The following is a 26,664-nucleotide window of genomic DNA, read 5'->3' as shown; positions in this document are numbered from 1 at the left end:
AAAGGCAGTCCATTAAAATCCATACTGGTCCGTATGCATCTGAGCAAATTGGGTCCCGCAGTGGCTGGGAGTCCCACCAAAGTTCAGCAGAAGCAGTAGCTGTGTCCGCAGTTTAGAATAATCCTCGCATACTAACCGAAAAACCTCCCTATTTATATATTTATATATTTGTCCGCCGTTGGTCTATGCCCCAATTAGAGAGAGAGTGGTATTACATACCAGTTCCTAGCTGCGTCCATTACCTCGCCACGCGGTAAACTAGTTCCGGCAACTGTGACGCCTATACCGGAAGTTCCTACATCACTGCGAGAGGTCGTTTCCGCCCACCATGTTTTCGGAGCCTCCGCGGGTAGTAGCTGCGTCCATTACCTCCCCACGTGGTAACCTCGTACCGACACCTGTGACGCGTATACCGGAAGTTCCTACATACTTGCAAAAGGTTCCACCCACCATATTTTCGGAGTCTCCGCTAAACAGAGGGAATATCCAAAATGCAACATAGCGCTTACAATGATATTGTGTGGATAAGGTGTAAATGCCCCAGTGCCATAAAGACACTATGGACGCATATTTCCAGTCCACAACCAGCATTCATACGGGGCAAAGCAAGCGTTCACGCCATCTTGTGTGTGCCATTTCTGGCGGACATCATATAAACAATGCAACTGATTTGTATAACGGCGCCCTCTTATAAGCGCCATACTAACACTTTACCAAGATACTCCTACATCACCAAAGGAGAAATATCCTGTGCGTCTAACTCCATATTGCCGGAGCTCCGCGCCCCCATAGAGGGTAATAGTTGGTAGATAGGTAGAGGGTAATAGTAGCAAAGGGGAGGGGAGAGGAACGGGGGTATGGGGGGGGGGAGAATATGTTGCTATATAATCCCACCTAATGACGATAATGTATAGCATTCCCACCAATAACCCCAAGTGACAAAAAATTGAATAGCTAATCGTAATAGATGTAAAGTTGACCATAATGATGGTACAAAAAGGATCCATATATAGAAAAGTAATATTGCATGGACAAGTATACAGGAGGGGGCCAATATAGAGGATAGTGATAGTAACATAAATGATAGGTCCCAAGAAAGGAAAAGGGGGGGAAAAAATTACTTTCAAGGCTCCAAAGGGGTTCAATATCCAAAACGAGACATACATTAGGTGTTGCCACTGAAAGTAACTGTACGTAGGAGCAATGGCTCCATTACTGTATGATACACTTAAATATGACTTATTTTGTTCTCTTTGGCTGCTTCTATAGCTCAAGGCCTATGACAGAGTCCAGACACAGGGATGGAACATAGATATAAGTAGATATATATAGGGCCATATGAGATTTTCAACCATGCCCACTAGCAAGTGGTTCATGTTTATACAATAAATAATCCATTTTCAAATGGAGAAATATAATCAGATGCCTATGATAAAGAAATAAGAGTAGGAAGGGAGAATAGAAAGAAAGAAGGGGAGGGGAGCATAATTATATTATAGAAAACATCCGAAGTTGATCTGATCGTTCAGGCCTTCGGGATGGCAAGTGTCCAACGTAAAGATCCAACTAGCCTCTCTCTGAAGCAGCAATCTGTCAAGGTCACCGCCTCTGACTGGCATATCAATTCTGTCAATCCCCATGAATCGTATGGCTCTCACATCTCCCCCATGCATATTATTGACATGTTTTGCAATTGGGGTGTCTCTTTTATTTCGTATGTCACCTAAGTGTTCTCCCACCCTTCTCCTCAGCTCCCTTATTGTTTTACCAACGTAAGTGATGCCACATTGACAAATGGCTCTATAGATGACCCCTGTGCTTTTACAATTTATACATTTCTTAAGTTTGAAGGTTTGTTGTGTACTTTCATTAAAGAATTCTTTACCAGTGTACATAGAGTCGCACATCATACATCCACCACATCTGAAACACCCCGCTGGTCTCTGTGGGAGCCAGGTCGTTTCCTTAGGTGTGCTGAAATGGCTATGTACAAGACGATCGCCTAGTGTCTTAGCCCTGCGATAGGTGATGACTGGTTCATTTCCCAGGGTATCCCTCAAATCCTCATCTATCTTTAGGATGCCCCAGTGTCTCCGTATGATATTTTTGACAGATAGTGCACCATTGTCATAGGTGCAGATTAGTCTCGTCACCTTGGAGGGTTCAGTCTCCTCTCTCCGAGGTGTTAAAAGACTTTCCCTCTCCTGTTGGTTAGCGTGCCGGAATGCTTCCCGCAAAATCCGATCCGGGTAACATCTGGCCAAGAACCTCAGCCTAAGGTCATCGGCCATGACTTTGAAATCTCTCTGGTTAGAGCAGTTGCGTCGCAATCTCAAGTACTGGCCCTTTGGGATGCCCTTCTTCAAAGAGTAGGGATGATTGCTATCCCATCTTAGGAGAGAGTTGGATGCAGTGGGCTTTCTGTATATAGTGCTCTCCAGGCGATCTCCATCCTTTGATTTAGAGATCAGCACATCCAGGAAGGGTAATTGTGAATCCTGTATGTCAAAAGTGAACTTGAGACCCACATCATTACTGTTTAAAGACCTCACAAATTCACTGAAATCATCTCTCGTCCCTTTCCACAAGACAAAAATATCATCAATATACCTGACCCATAGGTCAATATGGGCCAGGTAATTGCTATGTGCTTCTGAAAAGGCAATACAATCCTCCCACCAGCCCAGGAACAAGTTTGCGTAGGTGGGCGCGCAAGGGTTCCCCATAGCAGTGCCCCTGAGCTGGTGGTAGGTCCTGCCATCAAAAGTAAAACAGTTGTTCGTGAGTACAAACTCAAGAAGGGTCAGAATGAATCCGTTATGGGCATTAAATTGACAACCCCTAGTACTGAGGAAGCGACGCACTCCCTCAATCCCGCAATCATGCGGGATTGAGGAGTACAAAGCCTCAACATCAATACTGGCAAGCAGTGTACCAGGTTCCAGGGAAATACCCTCTAGTTGGCGAAGTAGGTCCATCATGTCCCTAAGATATGACGGGAGTGATAGTACAAAGGGTCTAAGGACATCATCGAGATAAATACCAATGTTTTGCCCTATACTCCCTATGCCAGACACAATGGGCCTACCCCTAAGAGGGTGCAGGCCCTTGTGGACCTTAGGTAGGGCATAAAAAGTAGCCATTACAGGGTGACGGGGTAACAGGAAGGACAATTCATCCTCACTAATAAGCCTGTCAACCTTAGCTTTTCTAAGAATTGTCCCCAAAGTCTTCAAACAGTCATTAGTGGGATTTGAGGTCACCCGCGCATATGTCGTGCGATCATTCAGGAGTGATAAACACATGTTTTTATATATGTCCACGTCCATTACGACCACATTTCCTCCCTTGTCAGAAGGTTTTAGGACAAGAGATGTATCCATTTCCAAGCCCCTAAGTGCTGTCATCTGTTCCCTAGTGAGATTATGCCTGGACTGATTTTTCGCATGTTTTTTAATGTCAGTAACACTCAAATTAAGAAAAACATCTATAGCAGATAGATCGCCCCCTACTGGTGCCATTTTATTACTTGGATTTTTTAGTTGGGTAAAAGGACCACATCCATTACGATTGTCAGGTACAGTATCAAGATCCGCCAACAGGCGTACATCAGATAACATGTCTTGCGGGATATTGAGATCACCGCACATTTTTTTGTCCTTTAATTTAAAGAATTTGTGCCACCTGAGTTTTCTAACAAAAAGATTAAGATCTTTAATCATTTCAAAGATCTTAAAATCTGTACTAGGGACAAATGACAGTCCTTTGGACAGTACTGTCATTTCTGCTGTAGTTAATCGCTTACTTGATAGGTTTAGAACCTGTAATTCTCCTCCCTGTTGAAGGTGGTCTGACTTCGGAGTTGATATGGCCTGTCTAAAAAACCAGTTCTTGGATTGGAAGATTGATATCTATTTCCTCTATGATATCCACCTCCCCTACCCCTTTGCCGACCTCTGGAGTAGTTCCCTCTCCCCTCAGTGTCCGAGATATCCGTTTCAGTGGAGGATAGATCAGTCTCCCTCTCTCTCTCTGTTCTATCCACCACAGTCTGGTATACTTTCCCTTCCTTAAAATCCTGTAGGTCTCTGAGATATTGTTTGTGTTTTCTCTCCTTGAGATTGTATTGGAACTTCTCAATGGAGTTCTGTAATTGGCTCTCTTTAATTGTGAAATCACTTTCTGATTTGAATTTTTTTGTAATGTCAATCTGCTCTTTAAGTTTGTTATTTAGTTTTTCAAGATTTATTTTTTCTTCACTGGCCAGTATTTGCATGAATCTCAGAGAACTACAGGTGGCCTCTTTTTCCCAGAGGCTCATGAGTTGAGGGGTCCTACACCGTACGGCTGGAAGTAGGGGGATGCGTAGTCCCCTTGGAACAATCCCGTTTTTAATATAGTTTTCTAAGCTTTGTAATTCCCACCAGGAAACTATCTGTTCCCTATAGAGTCTGTTCAAATCCTTGAACACTGCGGTGTAAGTGGGTGTATATTTCTTCTGAGAAAATTCCTTCTCTGAAAAAATGTCCCTGGCTTCAGTAAGCCATAACTCTGTGTCTGGGCCTGTTGCCAAGAAACCAGCCATAACAAAGGCAATGTTAATAGAAAGCAGCTAAGGCTTGTAATGAAACTTGCCGTATATAAATCCTCAGAATAAATATTACAAAAGCTATGGAGGATATCTATTAAATTAAAACTTAACCTTTAATAAATATGTATAAAATACTCGGGTCCTAACCAAACAGTGAAACAAAGTGCTCAAGTGAACCAGTGCTCAATATAAAAAAATTGGAACAGTCTTACCAATTTGGTTGACAGGCTTATTAGTGAGGATGAATTGTCCTTCCTGTTACCCCGTCACCCTGTAATGGCTACTTTTTATGCCCTACCTAAGGTCCACAAGGGCCTGGACCCTCTTAGGGGTAGGCCCATTGTGTCTGGCATAGGGAGTATAGGGCAAAACATTGGTATTTATCTCAATGATGTCCTTAGACCCTTTGTACTATCACTCCCATCATATGTTAGGGACACGATGGACCTACTTTGCAAACTAGAGGGTATTTCCCTGGAACCTGGTACACTGCTTGCCAGTATTGATGTTGAGGCTTTGTACTCCTCAATCCCGCATGATTGCGGGATTGAGGGAGTGCGTCGCTTCCTCAGTACTAGGGGTTGTCAATTTAATGCCCATAACGGATTCATTCTGACCCTTCTTGAGTTTGTACTCACGAACAACTGTTTTACTTTTGATGGCAGGACCTACCACCAGCTCAGGGGCACTGCTATGGGGAACCCTTGCGCGCCCACCTACGCAAACTTGTTCCTGTGCTGGTGGGAGGATTGTATTGCCTTTTCAGAAGCACATAGCAATTACCTGGCCCATATTGACCTATGGGTCAGGTATATTGATGATATTTTTGTCTTGTGGAAAGGGACGAGAGATGATTTCAGTGAATTTGTGAGGTCTTTAAACATTAATGATGTGGGTCTCAAGTTCACTTTTGACATACAGGATTCACAATTACCCTTCCTGGATGTGCTGATCTCTAAATCAAAGGATGGAGATCGCCTGGAGAGCACTATATACAGAAAGCCCACTGCATCCAACTCTCTCCTAAGATGGGATAGCAATCATCCCTACTCTTTGAAGAAGGGCATCCCAAAGGGCCAGTACTTGAGATTGCGACGCAACTGCTCTAACCAGAGAGATTTCAAAGTCATGGCCGATGACCTTAGGCTGAGGTTCTTGGCCAGAGGTTACCCGGATCGGATTTTGCGGGAAGCATTCCGGCACGCTAACCAACAGGAGAGGGAAAGTCTTTTAACACCTCGGAGAGAGGAGACTGAACCCTCCAAGGTGACGAGACTAATCTGCACCTATGACAATGGTGCATTATCTGTCAAAAATATCATACGGAGACACTGGGGCATCCTAAAGATGGATGAGGATTTGAGGGATACCCTGGGAAATGAACCAGTCATCACCTATCGCAGGGCTAAGACACTAGGCGATCGTCTTGTACATAGCCATTTCAGCACACCTAAGGAAACGACCTGGCTCCCACAGAGACCAGCGGGGTGTTTCAGATGTGGTGGATGTATGATGTGCGACTCTATGTACACTGGTAAAGAATTCTTTAATGAAAGTACACAACAAACCTTCAAACTTAAGAAATTTATAAATTGTAAAAGCACAGGGGTCATCTATAGAGCCATTTGTCAATGTGGCATCACTTACGTTGGTAAAACAATAAGGGAGCTGAGGAGAAGGGTGGGAGAACACTTAGGTGACATACGAAATAAAAGAGACACCCCAATTGCAAAACATGTCAATAATATGCATGGGGGAGATGTGAGAGCCATACGATTCATGGGGATTGACAGAATTGACATGCCAGTCAGAGGCGGTGACCTTGACAGATTGCTGCTTCAGAGAGAGGCTAGTTGGATCTTTACGTTGGACACTTGCCATCCCCGAGGCCTGAACGATCAGATCAACTTCGGATGTTTTCTATAATATAATTATGCTCCCCTCCCCTTCTTTCTTTCTATTCTCCCTTCCTCCTCATATTTCTTTATCATAGGCATCTGATTATATTTCTCCATTTGAAAATGGATTATTTATTGTATAAACATGAACCACTTGCTAGTGGGCATGGTTGAAAATCTCATATGGCCCTATATATATCTACTTATATCTATGTTCCATCCCTGTGTCTGGACTCTGTCATAGGCCTTGAGCTATAGAAGCAGCCAAAGAGAACAAAATAAGTCATATTTAAGTGTATCATACAGTAATGGAGCCATTGCTCCTACGTACAGTTACTTTCAGTGGCAACACCTAATGTATGTCTCGTTTTGGATATTGAACCCCTTTGGAGCCTTGAAAGTAATTTTTTCCCCCCCTTTTCCTTTCTTGGGACCTATCATTTATGTTACTATCACTATCCTCTATATTGGCCCCCTCCTGTATACTTGTCCATGCAATATTACTTTTCTATATATGGATCCTTTTTGTACCATCATTATGGTCAACTTTACATCTATTACGATTAGCTATTCAATTTTTTGTCACTTGGGGTTATTGGTGGGAATGCTATACATTATCGTCATTAGGTGGGATTATATAGCAACATATTCTTCCCCCCCCCCCATACCCCCGTTCCTCTCCCCTCCCCCTTGCTACTATTACCCTCTACCTATCTACCAACTATTACCCTCTATGGGGGCGCGGAGCTCCGGCAATATGGAGTTAGACGCACAGGATATTTCTCCTTTGGTGATGTAGGAGTATCTTGGTAAAGTGTTAGTATGGCGCTTATAAGAGGGCGCCGTTATACAAATCAGTTGCATTGTTTATATGATGTCCGCCAGAAATGGCACACACAAGATGGCGTGAACGCTTGCTTTGCCCCGTATGAATGCTGGTTGTGGACTGGAAATATGCGTCCATAGTGGCTTTATGGCACTGGGGCATTTACACCTTATCCACACAATATCATTGTAAGCGCTATGTTGCATTTTGGATATTCCCTCTGTTTAGCGGAGACTCCGAAAATATGGTGGGTGGAACCTTTTGCAAGTATGTAGGAACTTCCGGTATACGCGTCACAGGTGTCGGTACGAGGTTACCATGTGGGGAGGTAATGGACGCAGCTACTACCCGCGGAGGCTCCGAAAACATGGTGGGCGGAAACGACCTCTCGCAGTGATGTAGGAACTTCCGGTATAGGCGTCACAGTTGCCGGAACTAGTTTACCGCGTGGCGAGGTAATGGACGCAGCTAGGAACTGGTATGTAATACCACTCTCTCTTTAATTGGGGCATAGACCAACGGCGGACAAATATATAAATATATAAATAGGGAGGTTTTTCGGTTAGTATGCGAGGATTATTCTAAACTGCGGACACAGCTACTGCTTCTGCTGAACTTTGGTGGGACTCCCAGCCACTGCGGGACCCAATTTGCTCAGATGCATACGGACCAGTATGGATTTTAATGGACTGCCTTTTCTGAACTAATAAGAATACCCATTGGTATTTTTTACATGGTATATAACTCCCCTGATGATTCTCCTTCATTGGAGTTGAAACGCGTAGGGAGAAAAGAGACATTTAGGTAGATATTTTGGTTGGTGGGTTTCCATAGCAGGGCTCACTTGGGGCCTGTCCTTGTTAGGACAGGAGCTCTTCAAGGGTTTACAGGGAAGACAGAGGTAATATATCATTCCCTACCCTTGGCCCTTTTTTCAGTTTATGTATTTACCCTGGAACCACCTACCTTACAATATTGGTGAGACTTCCTCCATCTGTCCGTCCAAATTGGTAAGACTGTTCCAATTTTTTTATATTGAGCACTGGTTCACTTGAGCACTTTGTTTCACTGTTTGGTTAGGACCCGAGTATTTTATACATATTTATTAAAGGTTAAGTTTTAATTTAATAGATATCCTCCATAGCTTTTGTAATATTTATTCTGAGGATTTATATACGGCAAGTTTCATTACAAGCCTTAGCTGCTTTCTTTTATAAAAATATACAAACATGTTACAAAATGGGAACAAAAAAATTATGTATGCATTTAAATAGAATAAAAAGGAATAATGAAAGATAAGTACCAAACCTAATGTCACCAAAATGGCTCAGAGCTTAGCGGGGGGTGGTGCAGAACCCATAGCAAGCTGTACCTTCCAGGACTGACAAACTACAAAAAAAACCAAATAAATTACTAGATGCCACCACCAATCCTTTATACAGTCCAATTGGCCTCCCATTACAGGTAGCATATGGCTTCAGGGGTGCGGTTTGCAGAACAAGAGCACTAGAGCTATCAAATTTTATATAGTTAACAAGAGGAGCTAGGCAGTGTTTATAAAAAAAATATACATAGATGGTACAAAATGGGAGCAAAAAAATGATATATGCATTTATATAGAATGAAAAGGAATAAAGAAAGATAAGTACCAAACCTAATGTCACCGAAATGGCTCAGAGCTTAGCGGGGTGAGGTACAGAACAAGTGCAGGTACAACAAGCTGTACCTTCTAGGACTGACAAACTACAAAAAAAAACAAATCTGCTTCTTACTAGATCAAGATTATGCCCACATACCTCCCCTTGGTGAGCTCATATGGGGGCTGGTTGTGGGACAGTGTACAAGACTTAATCCAATTTCCATATTTGATGTCAGGAAGGCCATGTTTCCAATAATTTGAGCCAATTAGAAAACACCTCATTGGGGTCTTGCCTTCCTCTGGATCAACAATGTAGGACATTACGATTGACTAGATGGACTATCATACTTCCAATATTTGTCCTCAATCTTTAGAATAATTTCATGGAGAGATGCCAACATGAAAAAATCAGTGGACTCAAAGTCACATGTGATTTATGTTAATGTCATTAAGGTCATTTTGTCACCTCATGCTCTCAAGTCGGGTATGGTGCCAGAGATGGACTGGTCCACCTCCCCTGGTGGCTCTACTTTATGATATGGCCCATAGAACGTATTGATTTATACAATACAGCTGGCCTGCACTGCTGATTGGTCACTCAGTAAGTAGAGGTGTAAGCCTTAGTCTGGGTTGGATGGTAGCTCAGACAGTCTCCAGAAATAATATTAAACTATTCAAATAATTCAAAGTTATGATTTTCCTCCTTCAGCTCCGTCACTGACAAGACTATATCTGGCACAGTTCCTCCAATCATTATCAAGCCTGATGAGCGCTTCTCAGGTAAGGTTCTAGACTATGATAAGTTTAGATTATGTTTTACACAAATAAGGTTAAATTATTTTAATCATTTCCTTAACATATCCAAGATCTCTTCTACATGCCAGTGAATGAGGTACATAAATCTTTTCCTTTCCTGGGTCAGTGAATCAGTCCGGACTGCTTAGCTCACAGAGGATTGCCTCCAGTCTGTGCAATTATAGATTGGATAGGACTTAGTTCTGTCCAGGCTTACAATGGCGGTGATATATAACTGGATCAGTTTTTAGAGTATTGATCTGGTCTGTCCACCTAATAATTCCTCCAGTTCGTCTGATCAGTGCTTCTCACATGCTCCTTATAACAGCCATTCTTATGATAGCCTTGTGTGAAGAAACCAGATGATATCTTAATCATCCAGACAACCATGTTTAGCAAACCAAGAAGAATTGACTTTTGACCTGCATGTTGGCTTTTGGATTTAAATGTTAATTTCTGGTTGGTCAAGAAAACAGGCTTTTGTTTGTGTGAGCCTGGAATATTGACTTATAAGCTGATATTTGATATAACAAAGTGTGCTCTCATCCTTGATGAATAGTGAGGTCTGCTGATATGTTAACTATGCATTGTGTTACAGAGCCAGTTTGTTGCCGTCGAAAGCAGACAGGGAAAACCTATGTAAATAGTTTAAATATTCAAGTAGTGCTATTGATCTCATCCCCATTGTTCCCCTTATCTGTGATGCGGGACTGAAAGGACACTTGTTAGGGTACATGCCACTATATCAAGAGACTTTTTCTTTGGGTCGGTGTGACTCTTCAGGATCTCAGCTGAGGGTATGATGGACCCAGCTGAAAGAACACAGTAGGCAGCTCTAATCCTGGCGAGTCAGCGGAAGGGTGAGACCCTGTCATTTTCATCATCTTGGGTATTTGCTGGGACGTTTCTGTGTGCTATTGGGAGTTGTGGGTCAATAAAGTATTGCCACACTGTCTTACCCTCACCGTGTGTCATCTGAGTAGTGACCCGCCCACGGGGAGAGAGCATGGGCGTTGAGTGCTATGGGCCTTGGTCCACGCAGTCTTGCTAAAGACAGCCAGGCCAGTGGACAAGAGCACACACTGGCCCCCGTTTCTCCACACCATGGATACCTAATATCTCTTGAAAAGTTTCTTGTGCATTATGCTATAGCTGATGATGGAGTTCCAGTGTCCAAATACGCAAACAGGGCAAATAGAAAAGATATGGAAGCAGTTTGGGAGAGATGTGAACTGAAAAAGGAAAGGTGGAAATGAGGATAAATTTTTGGCAGCAGACTAATATTTAGAATTGAGAGTCCTCAGTGGTGGATACCTTTTAATGGCTAACTGAAAAGATGGTAACAAATTGCAAGCTTTCGAGACTACTCCAGTCTCCTCATCAGGCATTGACTAATAGAAATTCTATTACACATATTTATGCACAACACAGCACAGAAAAATGCCATAGATAAGACAAGTGACGTGAAGCAGAATTACCATTATGTGAGTGATAAACAGTTATATCCATAAATATTGGAACAGTTCATAGATAAGGAGTGTGAATGTTTTATTGTCCTCCGATTGGGGTCTGGTTCTGTTGTGAAGACCCCACATGGTCTGAGGAGCAAATTCCTTAGTTGATGTAAAAAGACATAAATCCATGCGACACATTCATTCCTGCACTAAGACTGTCAAAGGTGATCATCAGCTTATATTCCCAGACTCTTCTGTCTCTCTGAGATTTGAAGTTACCTTTTAGTACAAGTAATTTCATGTCCATAATGTTATGATCCGAGAGACAGAAATGTATTGCCACAGGTAGATCCATTCTTTTTTCTCTTATTGTATGGCAATGAGAATTCATTCTTGTTCTCAGTTTCTGCCCTGTCTCCCCAACATACAGACCCCCAGTAGGACATTTAGTACAAATGATTAAGTACACCACATTAGAAGTGTCGCAGCTGAATGTACCTGGGATCTTGTAGTGCTGATGTGAATTGGGGACCTTTATCTTGTCCGTGGTCATTATAAACGGACAGGTTTTACATTTTTTTTCTGGTTGCAAGGAAAGGTTCCTGCAGCTGTTGGAGAGGACAGGGAGCTTCTGACAATGATGCTTCTTAGATTTGGGGGCTTCCTAAAAAACAGTAGTGGGGGGTCTGGAAAAATGGACTGTAATCGGGCATCTTTTTGTAGTAAAGGTTGTAATTACTGTGCAGCTTCCCTTAGCACCTCCAGATTTGGATTGTAGGTAACTCCTAGAGGCACCCGGTTGTTTTCTTCTTTAGCTTTGTAATGTAGCAGGTGATTCCTTGATATTCTGGTGGCTCTTGTGATCTGATTTTCAATTGTTCTTGGATGGTAGCCCTGATTCAAAAAGGTCTTTCTGAGGTGACCAAGGTGTTCATCTCTATCCATGGGGTTGGAACATATACGATTGTATCTGATGGCTTGGCTGTAGACAATAGTTTTTTATGTGTTTTGGATGGAAACTGTCCCATTTCAGGTATGTTGGACGGTCGATTGGCTTCTGATACAGGGATGTCTCTATTTTATTGTTCTGCAGCTTAATGATGGTGTCCAAAAAGTTAATTTCAGTGCAGGAGTAGTTGAGTGTTAAGTTGATGGTGGGATGAAATCAGAGGCGTAGCTAGAGCTTTTGCCGCCCGGGGCTGTTCCCGAGTTTGGCGCCCCCCCGGCTCAAAAGATTTTTTCAAGCCACCAAAATGACAAGGTAGACTCTTTTGGCCAGGCCCTACTCTACTGTAACCTATTAAATATTTGTTAAAATATGCAGTACAATTTAGGTATATTTTTATTTATTTTTCAATTTTTAAAATGACCTATAATACCACATACAAGGAACAAATACCACAGCACCATGACCAGACACCATATTATCACCACAGTGACCTATAATACTATCTACAAGGCACAAATACCGCCACACCATGACCAGATGACATATTACCACCACAGTGATCAAATAATATCAAATACAAGAAACAAATACCACAACATCATGACCAGACCACATATTACCACCACATAGTGACTGAATACTACAATACTGATAATAAAAAAAAACACAATACTATCACCATAAGTGCCATTATACACAGGAGATCTGTACTTAGTATGCAGTGTCTGTGTACGGGTAATACAGTGATCACCAGTGACATTATACACAGGAGCTCTGTATATAGTGTATAGGTAATACAGTGATCACTAGTGAAATTATACACAGGAGCTCTGTATACAGTATACAGTGTATAGTGTCAGTGTATAGGTAACACACTGACTCACCAGTGACGTCTCTAGGTGAAGTCCTTCATCTTTCATCCCGCACAGACCGCCATCACTTCATCCAGCCAGGTCTTGTCTCTGCAGGAAATAACACAGTTATCTCGAGTTCCACTTGCATAACACATTACATAATTTTCCCAACTTCTACATTACACCACATGAAGAAGGCGACATAGTGTCACTCTACAGTACACAGTAATAGGAATGCCCCCCCATTTAAAACAGTGTACTCAAAAAATAAAATAAATACATCACTGCAGTAATAATATCCCTTAATTAGCCCCTATGGTAATAATATTCGCCATTCTAGCCCCCATGTGTCTCATTCCTGGCGTCAGCCATATGTTCTCCCATCCTGCCCTAATGAGTATCCATCCTGCCCCATCTGTCTCCATCGTATCCATCCTGCCCCATGATCCTGCCCCATCTGTCTCCAATCCTGCCTCCAGTGTCTCCAATCATGCCCGTATCACCATTCTGCCCCGTCTCCAATCATGCCCCTGTGTCTCAATCCTGCCCCATCTGTCTCCAGTCATGCTGCCATGTCTGTCATCCTGCCCCTGTGTCCAGCATACTGCCGCCCCAGTGTCCAGCATACTGCTGCCCCAGTGTCCAGCATACTGCCGCCCCAGTGTCCAGCATACTGCCGCCCTAGTGTCCAGCATACTGCCACCCCAGTGTCCAGCATACTGCCGCCCCAGTGTCCAGCACACTGCCTCCCCAGTGTCCAGCATACTGCTTCCCCAGTGTCCAGCATACTGCCCCCCAGTGTCCAGCATACTGCCCCCCCAGTGTCCAGCATACTGCCCCCCCGTGTCCAGCATACTGCCCCCTCTGTGTCCAGCATACTGCCCCCTCTGTGTCCAGCATACTGCCCCCTCTGTGTCCAGCATACTGCCCCCTCTGTGTCCAGCATAGTGCCCCCTGTGTCCAGCATAGTGCCCCCTCTGTGTCCAGCATACTGCCCCCTCTGTGTCCAGCATACTGCCCCCTCTGTGTCCAGCATAGTGCCCCCTCTGTGTCCAGCATACTGCCCCCTGTTTCCAGCATACTGCCCCCTCTGTGTCCAGCATACTGCCCCCTCTGTGTCCAGCATACTGCCCCCTCTGTGTCCAGCATACTGCCCCCTCTGTGTCCAGCATACTGCCCCCTCTGTGTCCAGCATACTGCCCCCTCTGTGTCCAGCATACTGCCCCCTCTGTGTCCAGCATACTGCCCCCTCTGTGTCCAGCATACTGCCCCCTCTGTGTCCAGCATACTGCCCCCTCTGTGTCCAGCATACTGCCCCCTCTGTGTCCAGCATACTGCCCCCTGTGTCCAGCATACTGCCCCCTCTGTGTCCAGCATAGTGCCTCCTTCTGTGTCCAGCATACTGCCCCCTCTGTGTCCAGCTTTCTGCCCTGTTGTGAACTCTGTTTTCGGGCTCCCTCTTGTGGTCACTGGTGGTATTGTGTGACTTTTGCTTTGGGCTCCCCCTGGTGGCTTTGTTTGTTATCCTGCTGGTCTCTGGCTATCAGCTGGTTCGTTATCCTCTGGGAGGTTCCTATATAGCTCTGTTTTACTTCCACTTGTGGCCGGCTGTCGATGTAATCAGTGCTACTCAGATTCCTTCTGACTACCTTGCTCCCAGTCCATCCAGGATAAGCTAAGTTTTGTTTGCTCATTTTTTGATCAGCAGTATTTATCATGTTTTCTGTTCCAGCTTGCTAAAATTTAATTCCCTCGCTTGCTGGTTGCTCTAGTGGGCTGAGTTTCTCCCCACACACCGTTAGTTGGTGTGTGGGTTCTTGAAATCTCAGGATGGATATTTTGTAAGGGTTTTTTATTGATCGCATAGACCCCTGCTCTATTTTCTGCTTTCTAGTACTAGTGGGCCTCTTTTGCTGAATCTGATTTCATCCCTATGTATGTGCCTTCTTCTTACTTCACCGTTAATATTTGTTGGGGGCTTCTATATCTTTGGGGATTATTTCTCTGGAGGCAAGCGAGGTCTTTCTTTCTCTTTAGGGGTAGCTAGTTCCTCAGGCTGGCTCGAGACGTCTAAGAATTTTTTAGGCACGTTCACCGGCTACCTCTAGTTGTTTTGGATAGGTTCAGATTTGCGATCAGTCCAGTTACCATCTCCCTAGAGCTCGTCCTTAGTTTAATCACTTGCTGATCTATTTGTGATCCTCCGCCACTAGGGATCATAACAGTACAGCCGGCCACAAGTGGAAGTAAAACAGAGCTATATAGGAACCTCCCAGAGGATAACGAACCAGCTGATAGCCAGAGACCAGCAGGATAACAAACAAAGCCACCAGGGGGAGCCCAAAGCAAAAGTCACACAATACCACCAGTGACCACAAGAGGGAGCCCGAAAACAGAGTTCACAACACTGCCCCCCAGTGTCCAGCTTTCTGCCCCCCAGTGTCCAGCTTTCTGCCCCCCAGTGCCCAGCTTTCTGCCCCCTCTGTGTCCAGCTTTCTGCCCCCCAGTGTCCAGCTTTCTGCCCCCCTGTGTCGTCCAGCTTTCTGCCCCCCCAGTGTCCAGCTTTCTGCCCCCCTGTGTCCAGCTTTCTGCCCCTATGTGTCCAGCTTTCTGCCCCCCTGTGTCCAGCATACTGCCCCTTCTGTGTCCAGCTTTGTGCCCCTGTGTCCAGCTTTGTGCCCCTTTGTCCAGCATACTGCCCCCCAGGGTCCAGCTTTCTGCCCCCCAGTGTCCAGCTTTCTGCCCCCTCTGTGTCCAGCTTTCTGCCCCCTCTGTGTCCAGCTTTCTGCCCCCCTGTGTCCAGCTTTCTGCCCCCCAGTGTCCAGCTTTCTGCCCTGGGCCCCCCTATCGCCGCTCTCAATTAAAAAAAAAAAAAAAACACAAGTTCTGATTACCTGCCGCGTTCCTGATCTTCATGCAGCTGAAGCGTGCACTTGCCAGCGACTGACAATGACGTCAGACGCCGGCGACATGCACGCTGGGACTGACGTCAGCTACCAGCCTCAGATTGGCTGGCGGCTGTTAACTATTGACGTGCGGGCACGGGCCCGCACGTCAATAGCGTTAAGGGCCCCTTTACACTTGCGAGAAACACGTCCGTATCTCGCATGTGGAAACCAAGCTGTGGTGCCGGCACTTTGGAGCGGAGCTGTGCAGCTCCATGTGTTCCTATGCGGCCGCACGCTCCGCTCCACAGTGCCGGCGCCAGAGCTTGGTTTCCACATGCGAGACACGGACGTGTTTCTCGCAAATGGAAACAAGCTTTAAACAGCTGCAGTGCCGCCCCCCACATTGTGCCACCCGGGGCGGACCGCCCCCCCCCCCGCCCCCCCTTCCTACGCCACTGGATGAAATTGATTAAACTGTTCATGGAACGTCTTTAGTTGTGACTCAGACTCCGTCCAGATGATTAAAATGTCATCAATGTAGCGGTAGTAGGCTAGAGGCCTGATGGGACATGAGGACAAAAAGTCGCTTTCAAGCTTGGCCATGAAAAGATTTGCATACTGTGGGGCCATTTTACTTCCCATTGCTGTGCCAGTCTCCTGTAGATCTTCTTGTCAAATTCAAAGTAATTGTGGGTGAGGATGAATTTTATAAGTTTCACCACAGAATCCGCATCAGTCCCTGTGTTTTCCAGGAAGAATTTGCAGGCATTTAATCCATCCTGGTGTGGGATATTAGAGTACAAAGATTCCACATCCATGGTGGCCAGGATGGTTTCTTCTGGTAGAGGACCTATTACTGATAGTCTATTCAATAGGTCAGTTGTGTCCTGAATGAAGCTGGGTGTATCCTTTACCAGGGGTTTAATAATACCCTCTACCCATCCAGATACCTGCTCAGTAAGGTGCCCACACATGAAATAATTGGTCTTCCTGGATTTCCAGATTTGTGGATTTTGGGAAGCATGTAGAATGTCCCTGTTCTTGGACTTTCTGGTATCAGGTCAACGGCTCTTATGGATTCATCTGGCAGACAAGATACTAACTTGCTTAGTTCCTTGTAATAGTCCTGTGTAGGATCCGACTCCAATTTTTTGTAGTAGCGTGTGTCCATAAGTTGTCTGTTTGCTTCTTTCATATAGTCTGATGTGTTCATCATGACTATTGCACCTCCCTTGTCAGCAGGTTTAATGATGATTTCTTTGTTGGTTTTCAAAGACAGTATGGACTTTCTCTCCTGGGCACTGATGCACAATTACTTGAATTAAAAGGTAACTTCAAATCTCAGAGAGACAGAAGAGTCTGGGAATATAAGCTGATGATCACCTTTGACACTCTCAGTGCAGGAAAGAATGTGTCGCATGGATTTATGTCTTTTTACATCAACTAAGGAATTTACTCCTCAGACCGTGTGGGGTCATCATAACATAGAACCAACCCCAATCAGAGGACAATAAAACATTCACACTCCTTATCTATGAACTGTTTCAATATTTATGGACATAACTGTTTATCCCTCTCACATAATGGTAGTTCTGCTTCACGTCACCTGTCTTATCTATGGCATTATTTCTGTGATGTGTTGTGCATAAATATGTGATTCTTCAGAATTTGTATTAGTTTATGCCTGATGAAGAGACCTGAGTAGTCTCGAAAGCTTGCAATTTGTTACCATCTTTTCAGTTAGCCATTAAAAGGTATCAGCCACTGAGGACTCTCAATTCTAAATATTTTTCTATCCACTGGCTAACACGGTACAGACATATATAGCTTTCCTGTGGCAGCAGACTAAGCATGCCATGACCAGTATACTCCCAGTGGCCAAAACCTAAGAGTTTGCTAGGCTTGTTAGGTATCATGAGACTGTACAGTATGAAACAGTAATGCATAGTTATGTGCCTGCAGTATTTACGGACATCTTTTCTTTTCACGGTAACATGGCCTCATCTAGAGGCTTATACAATGACAAACAAAATTGGAAAGCCAAACAGAATAGATACCACGCTAAAGGATATGCCACTAGCAAGAGGGCATGTAAAAACAGATGGAACCCCCCACTAGTACTGCTAAATATGCCCAGATAATGCAGTATGTCGTGAAGTATAGATATACAATGCAAGCCTGCACGGTACTATCTGGTGTCCTGCACCAGTCACTCTGGTCTAACTTACCAGTCTGCCGAGGCATAGTGGATGCACATGGCTGGCTCTGACTACGTGGGTTGCCTGTCAAATGTCCTGATGACGGTCCTGGCGAATGGATAGTAGGCGATGGAATGGGCTGGCAGCAGCCGCAGCGAGGCACCATAGCGGTGAGTCTTTCTAGAGACAGGGAGCGCTCCGGCCGGTGGCGTCCCTGGATATACACAGGAAAAAATGGCCGACAGGGAGCGCCTAGTGTGTGATGTCACAGGGGCTACAGGACAGCACTGGGACCAAGAAGATTACCAACGCGTTTCGAAGGAACTCCGTCCTTCTTCATCAGGGTTACCGTATGCTTGGAGAACCCAACTATATATAGATATAGACAGCCCATAAGTCCTGACACCGCGCTACACCTATGGTCCAATAATAAGCAACTGTGCTGCCACCAAATGGAGCAATTACAAAGGAAGAGTGGTGCCTGAAACTAGCCTGCAAGCCTCCATGTGCATGTATGTTGGGCAATCAGCGTGATAAACATGCCAGGGGGCAATGAGTGGAAATCGGAGCTTACTAATAAATGATTTATTAAAAAAAGGGAAATGTGTGTCTGTTAAAAAATACGTATATAATTAAATTTAATTTAGTTGGTAAAACTGCTAAAACAAGCTTTATTACTAAGAACGTAAGGTGAAAAATTAACACTAATAAAAGGGAATAAAAACGAATAAAAGTGTATATACTATAAATAAGAAATTTCCTGCTAGTTCATAAAAACTCGAAAAAACTAAAAAAAAATCCAAAAAAAGACCTTCATTTTTGATCCATTGCTCCAAAGTGCCAAGCGCTAGGTGTCTGAACTCTAACTTGCAGTGCACTGTCCAGTCTCATGTCTAGTCCCCCTCTAGCTGCACAGGCCCCAAGATGGATTACAGGAAGTGGAGGTGGGTCTTCATCTCTCTACAGGAAGTTTAATGGATTTTAATATCTCTAGAGAAAATGTGGCATGTATGTATCTAGAGGAAATATGGAGATTATTTATTTCTCTAGAAGAAATGGGGGAAGGTGTCTGTAGATGAATTGAAACGTTGTCTTTGCCTCTACAGGAAGTGGGGGTCTTTATATCTTTAGAAGAAGTGGTGGTGGATGAAGGTGTATCTTTGTGTCTCTACACAAAGTGGAGGGGTGTACTTGTCTCTATAGGAAGTGGAGGTGTGTACTTGTCTCTATAGGAAGTGGAGGGGTGTATTGTCTCTATAGGAAGCGGAATTGTGTACTTGTTTATCTACAGGAAGTGGAGGGGTGTACTTGTCTCTATAGGAAGTGGAGGGGTGTACTTGTCTCTATAGAAAGTGGAGGGGTGTACTTGTCTCTATAGGAAGTGGAGGTGTGTACTTGTCTCTATAGAAAGTGGAGGGGTGTACTTGTCTCTATAGGAAGCGGAGTTGTGTACTTGTTTATCTACAGGAAGTGGAGGTGTGTACTTGTCTCTATAGGAAGTGGAGGTGTGTACTTGTCTCTATAGAAAGTGGAGGGGTGTACTTGTCTCTATAGGAAGCGGAGTTGTCTACTTGTTTATCTACAGGAAGTGGAGGTGTGTACTTGTCTCTATAGGAAGTGGAGGTGTGTACTTGTCTCTATAGGAAGTGGAGGTGTGTACTTGTCTCTATAGGAAGTGGAGGGGTGTACTTGTCTCTACAGGAAGTGGAGGGGTGTACTTGTCTCTATAGGAAGTGGAGTTGTGTACTTGTCTCTATAGGAAGTGGAGTTGTGTACTTGTCTCTCCACAAGAAGTGGAGGTATATACTTGGAGCACCCACTAGGGCCTAGAAGTACTCGGTATCGCGTCCGGTGGTCGTTAAAGGGGTAGTCACGGTGGCAGTGACCCAGTCCGTGACCCTGGGCATCTAAGTTAATGGGAAGGACTTTAAGGGGGTTGTTTTGAATAAAGAATGTTCATGACGCCACCTGTGGTATTCGGTCAGGGATGACCGACACTGCTTAAAGGAGTCCTCCGGGGATGATGTTATTGCAGCAGGGATGGTATGGCAGTGTAGTGGCAAAGATGATAGATGGTATGATGCCAGAAAGAATGAGAGGACACAAGGTTACAGTCTCTTTACCTTTTACTGATGGTATTCAGCCACAGTCCAGGATACGGATCACATATGATGGTGAGGTCTGGCCAGCCTGGAAGTGATTCGGAATCCCCCTAGCCAGGTGGGGTTGGAAGCCTTCCTTACTGCGCTGTAGTGTGTATCCCTTGCTGCCTGAGGCTTCACACAAGGTCCTCTCTCTCTCTCTGTCCTATATATAGGACAATACCTGCAAGGCAGGCAACTCCAGCCTTTTCACAGGTGTCTCTGTGATGACTCCAGGCTCTATGTGCTGCTGTGCCTTCGGGTGTAATGGTGGCTAGGAGACTTGAAATCTCCTGCCCGCCGGATTCTGCTTTGGGGCATACATTTAGCCCCACAACCTCGGAATTCTGCGCTTCAGCGTGGAGGGAACTCAGTCGCAGCTGCCCTCAGCTCTTCACTTCTCCTTTGCCCCTTCCTCCTTACACAGTCTCCTACAGACTGCTCTGCCTCTCTCTTTCTGCTCTTTCCAGAAGCTACAGAGCCTCATGTATGCACAGCCCCAGCTTTCCTCAAGACTGCTCTGTCAGGAGCTGCAGCCACCTTCTTCAATATATTTTTTTCTGAGTCCTGTGCGGGTTATAGCCTTATTATGGGCTTTTTGTATAATAATGTTTTTAAATGTTTTTAAATTGTCTGTGTTTTGCTACTTATTTGTGTTTTCAAAATAAAGTTGTGTCTTAATTTGTGCCTTATCCTTATGTGTGGTGATCCCCATTTTTAAGACCTGGTCTGTTTCTTCTGTTCTCAATCATTGGTCTATTTATAGGTCTTGGCGCGATCCCACTGACCGTGGTGCCCCCTCAAATTTACTTCTGAGCTGCAGAACCTCATGTCTGCATGACTCTAGCTCTTCTCTAGACAGACTACTTAACTCCTCCTCCAGCCAGAATATATCAAGGGAAGCCACCCACAAACTGGATGAAAACTCCCCCTTCTGGCCTGGAGTCAGAACAGTGTTGTGTGTATGTGTCACCTGTTAAAGGGATCTTCCTCACTTCGAGGCATGGCATCACCCTCCCCATGAGGAAGGCAATACCAATGTTACAACCGGCTTCATGGGGTGTTACATACTTGTCTCTCTACAGCAGTGTTCCCCAACTCCGGTCCTCAAGAGTCACCAACAAGTCATGTTTTCAGTATTTCCTTAGTATTACACAGGTGATAATTGCATCACCTGCACAGGTAATAATCCCATCACCTGTGCAATACTAAGGAAATCCTGAAAACAAGACTTGTTGGTGGCTCTTGAGAACTGGAGTTGGGGAACACTGCTCTACAGGAAGTGGAGGTGTGTACTTGTCTCTATAGGAAGTGGAGGTGTGTCTTTGCATATCTACAGGAAGTGGAGGTGTGTACTTGTCCCTATAGGAAGTGGAGGTGTGTATTTCACATCTCTACAGAAACTAGAGGTGTGTCTTTACATCTCTACAGAAAATGGAGGTGTGCTTGTCTCTAAAGGAAGTGGAGATGTGTACTTGTCTCTACAGCAAGTGACGGTGTGTACTTGTCTCTCTACAGGAAGTGGAGGCGAATTCTTGTCTCTATAGGAAGTGGAGGCGTTTCTTTGCATCTCTACAGGAAGAGAAAGTGTGTACTTGTCTCTACAGGAAGTGGAGGTGTGTACTTGTCTCTACAGGAAGTGGAGCTGTAAACTTGTCTCTGTACAGGAAGTGGAGGCATGTATTTGTCTGCAGGAGGTAAAGATGTATACTTGTCTCTCTACACGAAGTGGAGACGTGTCTTTGACTATCTACAGGAAGTAGAGGTGCATACTTGTCTCTCTACAGGAAGTGGAGGTGTGTCTTTGCATCACGACAAGAAGAGAAGGTGTGTACTTATCTCTGTAGAGGAAGTGGAGGTGTGTCTTTGTCTCTCTACAGGAAGTAGAAGAGAGTTTTTGTCTCTACAGTAAGTGGCGGCATCTGTATCTCTCTACATGAAGTGAAGGTGTTTCTTCTTTTCTCTAAAGGAAGATGGAGGGGTCTTTGTCTTCATTAATGAAGTGGAGGTGTGTCTCTATACAGGAAGTAGTCTTTCTACAGGAAGTGGAGCTGCATCTTTTTTTCTTTACAGGAAGTAGAGGTGTTTCTTTGTCTCACTAGAAGAAGTTGAGGTGGATATTTGTCCCTCAACAGGAAGTGAAGGTTTTTGCTTGTTTCTCCACAGGCAGTGGAGATGTTTCTTCGTCTATCTAGAGGAAGTGGTGGAAGGTTTTTATCTCTATAGAAGAAATGGAGGCAGATCTTTGTCTTTACGATTCTGCTGTAATGTCTACCAAATTGTATACAGATATAACAGTGACACTAATTTTTCCTCTCACGGATGGCAAGGCTTTGGACTATGGCTCGTATTAAAATACCATTAAATAGAAACCACCAACTCAAATTGTAAGACTCGTAGATGAAAATTACACTTACATCAGTTAGATATATTAGACTGGTAGTTGCAGCTGCTAGGTAAAGCATCCCGTGGTTGGGTGTCCTGATGGTGACGGGTGGTGTCCATCATGCAACACCGTATCAAAGAGAATCCATGGCCTAGTCCTCTTCAGCCGGCCCAGATGTGAAAGAGACAGAGGTGCGTGTGCTGCTGATGTTGCTCCAAATAACCTAACTGGCCATATGAATCAATGTTCCTTTTTGGTTTTTTTTATTTACTATCTTTATTTTTACAGATTTTTGCAATCCAATTTTATTTCACTTTTATGTATCAATAAAGATGTATCTATTGTTGTTGAATCTTTTCATGTTGTGGCATAGGCCCAAAGTTCATGGTTTTCCTTCGGTCAGCTACTCAAAAATAAAAGATGTTCAACCTTTACTAGAAATTATGGATGAAATGCCTTAGGATGGATTTGGGCCGGTGTGACCCACGGCATGGCACTACAAATTTTCATTTTGTTTACCTTGCCTTGGGAAAAGTTATTAACTTCAAAGGCCACATTCATACTGTGAGCTGTGCCAAGAAAATATCCGTGCGCATCAGCCAAAGGTTTTGCTTGCTCTTGAATCAACTTCAAATTCTGTAAGTGATTATAGTATTTAATTATCCCACCTCAGAATAAAAATCTGGTGACATGACTCCCTAGGGTCCATAATGTCAGATAGCCCAAGGAGGGCCACGTTTACACCATATTTCCATGATCAGACCTTATCTCATCTCATAACCTTGACCATTCCATTGTCTTGCAGATCTCCTCTCCAAGCTTCCCATCTGTAAATCTGGACTAAATATCTCCCAACCATCTGGATTTTATAATGGAGACATTTGGACATCCTTAGTGTGCCAGGGACATCATTTTCCCCATCCTTCGGGTGCCCTTGACTGTCTTAAGGGGAAAGACATCCATATGTTTGGAGACTCAACCCTGCGGCAGTGGTTTGAGTACTTGGAGAAGTTCATACCTAGTAAGAACTAAATATTTGTTATGATTTAACATCACTTTGATCTTCTTAAGGCTTGGACTTAAATACGTTATCGGTAGTGGGCTTACTTCCATGACCTCCATCAATGAGGAAAACAAAGAGGAAGTAACCCTTAGCTGAGTACCACAATCTCTCTACCCGGAAGAGTGACATCCATTTGACCGTACCTGGCACTGCAGTTAGGCTTATTCAAATTATTGGGTTTTATCATGGCTGAGCTGCTGTACCAGACACAGTTACAATTGTATGAATCTTGCTGTCTTACATTCACCACTTTTTATTACAGTCCCATTGATTTTATTCGGAACACAACATGGCTCAGGAATGTCTTAGTCATGGTGGCTGCTAAATTATAGCGATAAGGGGGTTTCCGCTCATGGAGTCCATTGATACTACTACAATGGAAACAAGTTAGGTTTGAAGTGAATCTTCAGAAGAAGATATTGGACAAGTAGATTGAGAGGAACATATATCATGAAGATGATATTGTGTAATTTCTAGATGAATCCATAGTACAGTGACCAGTAGACTGGAAAGAACTTCACAATTGACCACTGTTCCCAAACTCAAATCCTCTGTTCTCATCCATGTTAATGTTCTCTCAATATGCTGTTAGAGCAGTGGTGTATCTGGGGAGGGGAATAGGAGGACATGTGCCCCAAGAGCAGAGGGCAGCCGATACCATCCACTTCTGTCATGAGGTGAGATGAGCATCAGGGGGCAGGTTAAAGATTCTCTGATGGGGCAGCATTTTAGCAAAGCAGTCAAGATTAGTGATGGGCGAAACCGAACAGTAAAGTTCGGGGTCCGTAGCAAACACCTACTGTTCAAGCACGAACCCTCAACACAGACTTCTCCAGGAAGTTCATGTTACTGTTTGGGTTTGGTACCCTGAACATCGGGTGTGTCCCACGCTGTCATCTGTATGACAGCGTGAGAAACACTGGTGGCTCTGATCGGCGGTAAGATTATTACCGCTGATCAGAATGCCAGCAGCTGTCACCGGCAGTAAAAAGTTTACCTCCAGTCATAGAGGCTTCGGCTGATGAGAGTACTACTCCCATCAGCCTACACCTGCTGCCGCTAACAACAACGACAACAGGTGCAACTGATGAGAGTATTAATCAGCTTGCGCCTGCGCTATAAATAAATAAAAATAGAAAGACCTCACATCTTTTTTTAAATTTGATAACTAGCATGGCAAAACTGACAGCTGTGGGCTGCAACCCTCGTCTGTCAGCTTTATCATGGCTGGTTATGAAGAATAGAGGGGTCCCCATGCTGTTTATTTTTAATTATTTAAATAAATGAACTTGTACATTTTTTTAAAAGCTTTTTTTTTCTACTTAAAAAAATGGTGAAAGCAAAATGTTGCTTTAGTTGCCATATCCAAAAAGATGTGTCAGTCTGAGTAAATCCAGTTCTTTGGGAGCTGTAGCCAGTTAGCCAGACCCCTTAAGACCACACTACACAGGAAACTCCCTTGAGTCAAGCCCAGATAAAGCTGTTGGAACACTGGACTCTATTTTGGTATAATGTTATTTTAACCCCTTCACCCTGAATACTGTTTTCACCTTCCTGACCAAGCCAATTTTTTCAATTCTGACCAGTGTCCCTTTATGTGGTAATAACTGTGGAACACTTCAATGGATCCTAGTGATTCTGAGACTGTTTTTTCGTGACATATTGTACTTCATGGTAGTAGTAAAATTTGTTCAATACCACTTACTTTTATTTGTAAAACTATTGGAAATTTGTCAAAAATGTTGAACATTTTGCAATTTTCAAGCTTTTTACTTTTATGCCCTTACACATAAGTTATGTCACACAAAATGGTTAGTAAGTATCATTTTCCACATGTCTACATATCTACTTTACATAAGCATAATTTTGGAAACTTTTTTGGGTTAGGAAGTTAGAGGAGTGAAAAGTTGATCGGAAATTTCTAATTTTTCCAACAAAATTTACAAAACCATTTTCTAGGGACCACATCACATCTGAATTGACTTTGAGGGGCCTATATGACAGAAAATGGGAATGTTTTGGGAATGGTTAACCAACAATGCACATAGATAATTTCAGTTGTTTTTACCTGTGTGTAAACAAAACCACAAAGCTCAAAAATGTTTTATTTTCTCTGTAGGCCTCAAGAGGATAGACCTGCATGTCAACTACCAGTCAGGACCTCTGATAGCTGTAGAAACCAACGCTGGTCTGGTCATGCGATGGAAAGCTCATGGACTGCCCTTGAGGACTACCAAGACCATGATGTCCGACCTACACTATGAAGCGGCTGACTTGGCTGGGATCGGTGGAGGACCCCACACTGTGATCGTGCTCACTCTATGGGCTCACTTTACCACCTACCCTGTGAGGGTTTATCTAGAACGTCTGGAGAAACTCCAGCAGGCAATCTCTTCTCTGCTATTCCGAAGCCCGGAGACGACGGTGATCATCAAATCGGCCAATACCGGTTATAAGTCAATATACGGCAGTGACTGGTTGTCTCTTCAGCTGGACATTTTATTAAGGGCGATCTTTAAGGGAATGAGGGTGATAATCCTGGATGTCTGGGACATGACATCCTGCCACTATCTTCCTGACGACATCCACCCAGGACCCCCAGTCATCAAGAATGAGGTGGACCTTATGTTGTCCCACATATGTCCACATTGATGAAAAAAAAATAACTTTTTTATTTTTCTGGTTGTTGCAGTACTGATAACAAATGTGTGTTAATTAATTTATGTCCTTATATTTAATACAGTTTATTTATTTTTTAAAAAGTAATACAAATTTTTGTCAGGGTTTTTACTATTTCTTTTACTTATTTTATATTTTTTTCACCTATAATGTAATTAGCCTATATTTATGAAGGGGTAGCCCAAAAAAACAAACCATCATGGACTTCAAGTTTGATTTCACTTGCCGTGCTTTTCTTTGGTCTGGGCTATGAAGCTTCTTCCACTGGCTGGTCTGCTGTTTTGTTTCTGGATCAACACCAAG

At 43.9% G+C, this 26,664-nt stretch overlaps 1 protein-coding gene across 4 annotated transcripts in view; it reads left to right on the top strand.

Moving 5' to 3' along the window:
- The window catches only part of LOC143774301 (NXPE family member 3-like), a 243,563-nt gene extending 217,117 nt beyond the window's left edge, over positions 1-26,446 (top strand). For 3 of the 4 annotated variants that reach the window (XM_077261746.1, XM_077261745.1, XM_077261747.1), the window contains exons 4-6: positions 9,664-9,734; positions 23,425-23,640; positions 25,802-26,446. In XM_077261746.1, coding sequence (XP_077117861.1) covers positions 9,664-9,734; positions 23,425-23,640; positions 25,802-26,334 — 820 coding nt within the window. In that variant the 3' untranslated portion in view covers positions 26,335-26,446. The remainder of the gene's footprint in view (positions 1-9,663; positions 9,735-23,424; positions 23,641-25,801) is intronic. The other variant, XM_077261748.1, reaches the window with a different exon arrangement.
- Positions 26,447-26,664: the final 218 nt, after the last annotated feature.

The sequence above is a fragment of the Ranitomeya variabilis genome, chromosome 5 (assembly GCF_051348905.1).
Source record: "Ranitomeya variabilis isolate aRanVar5 chromosome 5, aRanVar5.hap1, whole genome shotgun sequence".
NCBI lineage: Eukaryota > Metazoa > Chordata > Amphibia > Anura > Dendrobatidae > Ranitomeya > Ranitomeya variabilis.
This window is presented reverse-complemented; position numbering and strand designations above follow the sequence as displayed.